Consider the following 9,174-nt stretch of genomic DNA (forward strand, 5'->3'; position numbering starts at 1 on the left):
TTGTGTGTATGTGTGTGTTGTGTGAATGTGTTTAAGATTTATTTACTTTTATGTGTATGAGTGTTGGTGGTGGTGGTGGTTTTTTTGACTGCTTGTAAATTTTTGTACCAGATATATGCTTGATGATGGTGTTATAGACATTTGAGAGCCACCATGTGGTTGCTGGGAACTAAACCCAGGTCTTCTGTAAGACCAGTCAGTGCTCTTAACCAATGAACATCTCTACAGACCTTTTCTTAGCTTTGCTTTGTTTGTTTGTTTGTTGTTTGTTTGTTTTTAAGACAGGGTCTCCAAGCTGAGGCTGATGTCAAATCTGCTTTGTGGTTGCAGCTAGCATCACCTGCTTCCACATCTCCAGTGCTGAGCTGGCAGGCCTGTGCCGGCACATCTGGCTTCAAGGCTGCTCTTGTCCAAACACAGGGCAGTAGCTGGCTCCAGGAGCTGTGCTAGAGGCATTCAGGGAGGAGATATCCTCCTGATTCTTCTGGGACATCTTAGGAGCTTGGGCAGCCAGCATGTGACCAGACCAGTGCTGGTCATCAAGACACAGGCAAATTGCCCGGTCCACCCATCTGTCCTGACAGCTGTCCCTGCTCCCTGTAAAGCAGGTTCCATCAATGGTTGACTCCAGGGCTTTAGCAATTCTGTGGCTCATTCTTTAGACTGCTCAAGAGTTCGCAGGAGCCAGCCCTGGGGCAGAGACCCTCCAGATCTGAGCCAGGACAGAGACATTGTGAGATCACTGAGGATGCTCAGCTGGGGGGGGACATGTGTACTCAGGATGCTGGAGAGAGCTCATTGAGGACCCGCTGCCCTGTATTTGAGGTCTCAGGGTTGAAAATGCCCCAGTGTATGCTACTAACAGCTTCTGTACCATGGAGGTTCCCCCAACACTTCTCAGCATCTCACATCTTCTGGGGCCTCCCACCTGACTCTTCCCAGAGCTCAGGATCAACTTAGGAGGAATGCTATGACCCAGGCCACTGGGCCCTCCAGCTAACTCAGCAGAAAACACCTATATGAGGTTCGTTACTGGCTGGAGGAGCGCTGGAAGCACAGGCCACAGAGGTGGTGTGGGACCTTTTCAGACACCTCAGGAAGTCTTTCTCTGAGGCTCCTAGCAGATAGGGAACTGAAGTCAAGAGCCCAGGGACCAGAAAGCTGTTCCCTGAGCCTGGACTCTTACTCAACCTGACAGGAGGGTATACTGGGGTCCTTTGTGGCATCTTCTCCGACTCCCCCCCTTTCTCCGTCTGCATTTCGGCATTTCTCCACCTCTCTCATCTCTCTTTCTCTTCTAGTGGATTTGCCACCTGCCTCCCCCACTCCCATTTCCATCTCTGCCTGCGTCTCCAGAGCTCCAGGACTCTCTGACTCTATTGTCCCTGCTCCTATCTGCCCAGTCCGCTCTCTAGACCACCGTTGGGACAGACCACTCCTGCTCAAGGTGTGTAAACTTCACTTGGTGCCTTTCAGTCAGTTAGGGAGTTACAGGACAAAGTGACCCTGGGCCCTTGGGCCACAAGACTGGGCAGCTGAGGACAGCTCAGCGGCTCATGTGAGAAGCCGCGACCTGCACAGACCCAACCCCGGGTTCCCCACGCGCCGCCCTCCGCAATCGCTCTCTATTAGGCGCCGCCTTTCATGAGCGTTTGTCAGCTAGACTTCCCCGCAAGTTGTTTGCGCAGACATCAGTCATCCGCGGTCCCATTGTGCACCCAGGATTGATGTAAGGCGGGAGGGGGTGGCAGGGCCTGGGGCGGCTGCCTTTAGGCCTCGCTCTATAATTTTCCGAGGCATAATTGGTCTGGGGGCGGGGCGGGGACCTTTCAGAAGCGGGAGGGGGCGCGCGCAGGGCGCGCAGCGGAGGAGCTGCTGCCCGACGGCGCTGGCCGGGGTGCTGTGAGCAGGCGACGCCCGGCCTGAGCCCCGCGCCCCCGCCGGGGACCACGGCCGCCTTTTGTTGCCAAGCGCCCTTTCTTCGGAGCTGTGTGCGACAAGGGAACACTCCCCCATTCCTGGGTGAAAATTCTAAGTCTTCTCTCTCCGCCTCCCTCTTTTCTTTCTCCGCATCTTCCCTCTTTCCCTCTCTCCACACGTCCTTTTCTCCATCTCCCCTTTCTTCCCATCTCTCCTGTCTCCCCTCCCTCTTTCTCTTCCTCCCTCCCCTGTCCTCCACCTCTTCCCGGTCTTCCTCTCCCTCTCTCTCCCTCCCAGCCACAGTCCGCACAGCCTTGCGCGCGGGCGTGTGCTTCCAGCGCCGCTCCTTCCGTGAGCCCCGCGCTGGCGCAGCCGCCGCCGCGGGCGGGCGCGATGCCGGGATGGGCCTGATCTGGCTTCTGCTGCTCAGCTTGTTGGAACCCGGCTGGCCCGCGACGGGGCCCGGGACGCGGCTGCGGCGCGATGCGGGCGGCCGTGGGGGCGTCTACGAGCACCTCGGCGGGGCGCCCCGGCGCCGCAAGCTCTACTGCGCCACTAAGTACCACCTCCAGCTGCACCCGAGCGGCCGCGTGAACGGCAGCCTGGAAAACAGCGCCTACAGTAAGTGTCCGGCCAAAGGTGGGCGGGAGGGACGGGCGGGCTCGGCCCCCTGTCGCGTCGTCCCAGGTGGGAGCAGAGCTGAAGTCCATCCGAAGACTAAACCTCGGTCCCAGCTACAGATCCCTTCGACATGCCCTGCCCATCCCGCTCCCCCAGGGGCTGCGCGGGAGGCAAGCATGATTCTGACAGGTTTGTATTTCTTAGTGAAAAGCCGCTGGATAAGGATTTATCGCCCTCTTTATTGTTTTGACGACCCCGGGGCGCATGGCCAGTCCCTTCCGTCCTCTTCGCTCTCGGCCGGTGCGCCAAGGACACTCCCCTGGGCAGAGCTTGGTTTTCGCGACTAGGCGTCCGGCGACAGGCTTATCCCTCGTCCTGCGCTCTGTAGGAGAGCACGCGACAGGACATAAAGCCGTCCCCGCGTATTTTGGATGCAGCCAGCACGCACCTAAACGGCCCGCTGCTGGATGATACCTAGCGCCAATTCCCAAGCACTGCAGGATTTGGCTCTGTGGGTGCAGTACACGCGAGCCGAGCTCGGCCCGGAGTGTTGCGCGCCGCGTGGGAGGGAGGCCGTGCAGAACTCACCGCGCCCGGGGCGCAGGAAGCCGAGTGGGGGGCGAGGGCGGCTGTAGGAACCGCAGCTTCCTCCTTCAAAGCCGCAGCCCCGCGGGGGCGTCCTGGGGACCAGCCCCGACCCGACCTGGAGCGCTGGGCTCCTCACGAGCACCCCCCTCCCCAGTTGCCCCGTCCGGGCGGGCCCCAGATGCAGAAGAGAGGCACCTTCACAATCTTCCCTGGGTGGGGGTGTGCTCATCTGGCGCAAGCTCTAAAGGTCGTCCCCTGCACCCTTCCAAACCGTATATAGGGTAGGACCCAACTGGTTATCTGGACTATGCTGGGTCCCAGGCGGGCATCAGAGATGCGCTCCCTGGAAAGGGAGTGAATCCTCAAACCACTATCCCAGAGGACATTGCCCTCCCCTCCCAAAAGCACTATCCTGTTCACAGGAAAGGTGCCTGGAGGATTTTTGTCTGGTTGGTTTTATATTTTATTTATTTAGTGTGCCACGATGTGTATGTAGGTCATTGAAGCACTTGCCGGAGTCAGTTCTCTACTTCGACCATGCGGGTCCGGGGATGGAACTCAGATGAGCAGTCTTGGCGGCCACTCTGCCATCTGAGCTGGGGGACCATTAACTTTTATACCTACTCTTGGGCCTGGGTGAGCCCCTTCACCTTCCCTCTGCACCTAGGCTCTTCTGCCCCAGGCTACCTTTCTGTGCCCATGATTGGATCCATTGCCTGACAGTGTGGGTAACTCTCTGGCTGGGCTGCATTAAGCACTGGCTCCCCCAGGAATCTCAGACACCTCCTCTTCTGGGGCTCTCTCTTCCCCAGGGTTTGGATGGCCCAACCACTCACTATGCATGACCTTGGACAAGTCACTTGTCCACAGCCTCAACTTTCTAGAACAAGCTGGTTCACAAGGGTGCACCTAATACAAACTGAATTGATCTGTCTGTGCAACACCCAAGGTGCCTGATGAGGCAGAACACCCCCCCACACTGTGTCTTCTCCTGGGGTTAGGATTAACGTCTTGGCACAGGGGCTGAATGTCCCCTTCTTCACCTACTGTCTAATGCTTTCTTCCTACTAGGACTTCCAACCCCTCCACCATGACCTGCTGGTCATAGCTGCCCTCCTGTCCCAACTTCCTAAGCCCACGGGAGTTAGTGCAGGCTGAGGTTCTGCTCAGGTGGGGCAGGTGACTGAACCTACCTGACTCTTTCCAGGCATCCTGGAGATTACTGCGGTGGAAGTGGGCGTGGTGGCCATCAAAGGGCTTTTCTCTGGGCGGTACCTGGCCATGAACAAGAGAGGACGGCTGTATGCTTCGGTGAGTCCCATCCCTAGTGGGCAGGTGCTGATGTAATAGCCATCTGGCTTGAGCATCTGGTTGGGGGCCAGAAGGAACATGAGCGGTAGAATGCTTGGCTCCCAGACTCAAGCTGGCCAGGTCCCCCGGGCTTCGGAGTGCCCACCCAACCTGTCTGAAGTCAGTCTCTCTCTGAGTTACAATGCTTGAGATAGAGAACATGGCAGCAAGGTTCCAGACCTCCATGAGAGTGAAAACCCAAGATAACTGGGCAGTTGAGGGAGGAGAGATCAGGGAAAATCTGCCCTGCATCTGTGGAAGGAGGAAGATGGGTGCTTGGCCTGTTCTCAGGGTGGGAAGGCAAGAGCTGTCTGGCTTAGGAGGGGAAGAGATGCAGACATGGTTGTCAGTCTAGTGCTGGAGGCACATGCATGAGAACCCAAGTGAGTCTTCAGCACCCATGTATCAAAACTGGCCAAAGGGTTGTCACCCCAGCACTAGAGGGGAGGAGACAGAACGTTCCCCAGGGCTCCCTGGCCAGCCTAGCTGAATCAGCCTCCATGCACATGGCCCTGGTGCCACCTGGAAGCAGGAGCTCCGGTACCTCCTCCACACTCCTGATGGACACACACTCTTGGCTGAGTGATGGGTTCCAGCTGTTGCAAAGCTGGGCTGGCGATTTCCCCACCTCTCGGACCCTGCATCCTGTCCCACTCTAGTGTGAGCGAACCCAGCTGACTTTACATATGAACCTGGCCCCTCCCCCAGAAACTCTGCCATGACGTGAGGTCTCAGGTGTCCTCAGTGACAGTTTATATCTTTCTGCCCACAGGGAAGAGCATAGTGGGGTAGGACCACAGCTGTGGTCTCCTAGTTTTGGGGGAGCAAGGGACGGTGAGGTCAGAGGTCCTGCTGGCTGGATGGAGTAGAACTTTCCAGAGAACACATCAGAGATGATCTCACAAACTTACAGACAGACCTGATCCTTTATAAGGCCCTAGCCTCTTTGAGCTGACTGTTGGCCTCTAAGGCTTCTTCCTGCAGGCCTGTGCCTGGCTTCCTGAGTGCCCAGCGTGGCTGCCCATGTGCTGCCACCATGGGCCAGTGACAACCCCACAGTCAGTCCCACCTCCCTGAGTTATAGATCACAGTAGCCCAGAACGTGCAGGGATAGGAGAGCTGGCAAAAGGCAAATCCTCCCCCCAGTGCAGTGAAACTCAGTGCTCTCTTCAGCCCAGCTCGTGGTCTCAGGTGACACTGGTTCTAGCTCAGCCAATCAGGAGCCATGGCAGACCTCCTCCTCTCTTAGCCCCATAACCATCCATCTCCAGGTCCTCAGGTGTGCTCCTTGAGTTGATATCTTCAACACGCACCTCTCCTCACCTCCTGCTGTCCAATCCCAGAAGCAGCACTTTGTCACACTGGCCTCATCCCTTCCTACTTGGAGCTGCAACAACCTTGGGGTTGGATGACTGCCCTGTAGCTTCTCTGTCCTCCAGCCTGCCTGTTCATTGTCTGTTATCCATCCATCCATCCATCCATCCATCCACTCAGCCAGCTATCTATCCACTCATCCATTCTTCTACCTATGTACCCATCCCATCCACCCAACCATCTATCTACCCAAATATCTATCATCGACCCACCTAACCACTCAACCCATCATCCATCCATCCATCCATCCATCCATCCATCTATCCATCCATCCATGTACCATCCTTAGACTCAACTCTCTAGGCACCCACCCACCCATCCATCCATCTACCCACCTACACATTCACTCATTCACTCATCCACCACCCATCCACCCACCCATCCACCCACCTATCCATCCACTCACTAACACACTCATTCATACTCTGTCTAGCACATGCCAAGCACTGAACCCAGTGCAAGCCTACAGCAAAAAGAAAAAACTGCCCTTTGTCCCCATAGGAGGGCTAGTCACTTGGAGCAGGGCACAGTCTTGAGAAAGGTAGGCTGGCCAGGCTGCATAGACTTTGGGCAGGCATGGACAGATGGTCCAGGCAGCCTCAGGAGACAGGGAGGCATTGGGGAGGTATGGTCCTATTGACACCATGGCCTCCATGGCTGTTATCTGTGGCCTCTGTCTGACAGGAGCACTACAATGCAGAGTGTGAGTTCGTGGAGCGGATCCATGAGCTGGGCTACAATACTTATGCCTCCCGCCTGTATCGCACAGGGCCCAGCGGGCCAGGAACTCGGCGGCAGCCTGGTGCCCAGAGACCTTGGTACGTGTCTGTAAATGGCAAGGGTCGGCCACGCAGGGGCTTCAAGACCCGCCGCACACAGAAGTCCTCCCTCTTCCTACCCCGAGTGCTGGGCCACAAAGACCATGAGATGGTACGGCTGCTGCAGAATGGCCAGCCACGAGCTGCAGGAGAGGGCAGCCAGCCCAGACAGCGGCGGCAGAAGAAGCAGAGCCCAGGAGACCACGGCAAGATGGAACCCTTGTCTCCGAGGGTCGCTCCAGGCACCCATCTGGAGACAGGTGAACTGGCTGTGGCCTAAGTGGCCACCCTGAGAACTTTCTGAGGTCAACCCCCGCAAGCACCCAGGATCGTCTTGGAGGCCTGGCCTCCCCACCCTTGTCACTGGGTTGGCTGCTTGGGGGTCCTAGAACTTGGTTGTCCCTGGTGGCTTTCGAAGAGCAAGTGCCAGTCGCTGAGGGGCTTGAGTCAAAGCCCCTGAAAGACTCAAAGTTCGAGATGTATGTGGGATTACATGGGAGGGAGCTTTTGTTGCAGGGGCGACCTAAAGCCCTGGTGGAGCCCAGCCAGAGGCAGACAGACGGTCCTGGCAACCCGAGGCAGTGGACAGTGGAAGGGGCTGTGATTCAAACATTAAATATGTCACTCTGTCTGGCTATTTAACAGCTAGGATTCAGGCTGAGGATACCTCAAGACTCAGACTGAGACATTCTGCCGGGGTTGGGGTGTAAGCAGTGGTCTGCAGGCTTCACTGCACTGTGTCAGGCAGGCTGTGTACAGAGAAAGGGCTGAGGTGCTGCCCGCATGCGTGTGCCTGTGTTTGTGAGTTCTCATGTTTGCAAATATCCACAAGGGTGTGCCAGAGAGTGTTGGTGTATTCCCAAGAGGCTATGTGTGTACGAGGCATGCACACAAACTGACCTGGACTTCTGACTTCCAGGCCTCTGTGTGTGTGAAGTGTGTTCCCGAGCGTGCGTGGATCGAGAGAAGAAAAGAGACTTGCTCTGTTTTAGAATCCGCTCTTTCCCTTGTGGTGATTTCCTCATCCATGTGCCCAAACGCCTGACAAGAAGCTTTGTAAAGGAAAGCGGATTTACTGTGGCCCACAGTCTGAAGAACACAGCCCCTCACGGGGAGGAGAAGGTGTGGTGATGAGGGCAGGTGGAGGCCGCGGCAGCAGGGCCGTGCAGTTGCCGGCTCACATCTCCACAGACAGGAAGCGAGAGGGGGATGCTGGGGCTCAGCAGAGAGAGAGATGAGTATAGTGCCTGGTTCTCTCCTTGTAGGCACATGGTTTGAGGGTACAGTCCTTCATGGTGGGAAGCCATGGCAACAGGACCTGAGGCAGCTGGTCACATGGCATCCACAGTCAGGGGGTAGAAAGAGAGGAACGCTGGTGCTCAGCTCACTTTCTCCTTTTTATTCAGTCTGGGATCCCAGCCCATGGGATTGTCTCCCCACCACACACATTCATGGTGGGTCTCTCCTCAGTTAAACCTCTCTAGAAACCCTAACAGACAAGCACAGAGGCGTGTCTCCTAGGTGATTGTGAATCCAGTCAGGATAGCCATAGAGATGAAGCATCCTTCCCTAGAAGGACGGTTTCCAGGTGAAACACTTCAGGCAGAGAACCCTTGCTGCCCACCTCCAGGGCTCTGGGCTCTCCACAGGCTCAGCTCTGCATCTTTCTGAGGAAATCTTGTCATGGAGCTGCCCCCGGCATCTGCATAGGTAGACGCAGCCCCAGTCCCCAGACATGTTCCCTGAACTGGCATCCAAAGTGACATGGTGACAGTGGTAATGGGGGTTTACTTTTCCCAGAATGAGCCAGGCACCTCAACAGCCCTGGGGAGGGCTGGGAGGATGGGGAAGTGTCTGTTAGCTACTATTTAAAACTGACCCCTGACAGGAGTCTGGGCTACTTCTGTAGTTGACTGCCTTTCCAGGGGTCTTTCCCCAGCCCTTTGGGAGGTCAGTGGCTTCACACCAGGCCTGGGCTAGGAGGGAGGCAGGAGTACATTCATGTCCTTCCCAGTTCATATCTTGGTCACTTGACCCCAGTTGATACAACACAGCCTTTTCTAAGAGGGGTGGTACTGGGTACACAGATATGTGTTCCTTACAGGGAGGCCATCCAGGCTCAGGGAAGGTGCCAGCCCAAGCCTTTAGGGTCCTGATGTTGAGATCTGTCCATAGCTGGAATGGGAGTAGGGGGCACACCGGAAGGAGACCCATGAGGGAGGCAGACAAAGACATTTAGAGCATCCCACTGGTAAGATTCTGCATGGACCTGGGGACTGAGTCAGGGTGAAGCTTCCACTGCTAAGTGGCTGGATGCTGCCAAAGTGTGGGGGGGGGCACTGCAAGAGAGCCTTGAACCCTTAGAAGGAGCTAGCCTCACCCACTCCCATGACCTTGAACTTCCGGCCTTTGACCTGTGATGTAATACATTTCTGCTGTTTAAGCCCCCACCAGGTTGGTGATATTTTGTTTGTTTCTGGGTTTTTTGTTTGTTTGTTTGATT

The 9,174-nt window shown here is 56.3% G+C and overlaps 1 protein-coding gene across 1 annotated transcript; it reads left to right on the top strand.

The window, feature by feature from the left end:
- The first annotated feature begins 2,321 nt into the window (after positions 1-2,321).
- Fgf3 (fibroblast growth factor 3) lies at positions 2,322-6,951 on the top strand. Its single transcript, XM_038326700.1, has 3 exons — positions 2,322-2,541; positions 4,337-4,440; positions 6,538-6,951. Exons 1-3 carry the CDS (start codon positions 2,322-2,324, stop codon positions 6,949-6,951), a joined length of 738 nt encoding a protein of 245 aa, XP_038182628.1.
- The last annotated feature ends 2,223 nt before the right edge of the window (positions 6,952-9,174 follow it).

Source organism: Arvicola amphibius, chromosome 1, assembly GCF_903992535.2.
Source record: "Arvicola amphibius chromosome 1, mArvAmp1.2, whole genome shotgun sequence".
In the NCBI taxonomy this organism is placed as follows: domain Eukaryota; kingdom Metazoa; phylum Chordata; class Mammalia; order Rodentia; family Cricetidae; genus Arvicola; species Arvicola amphibius.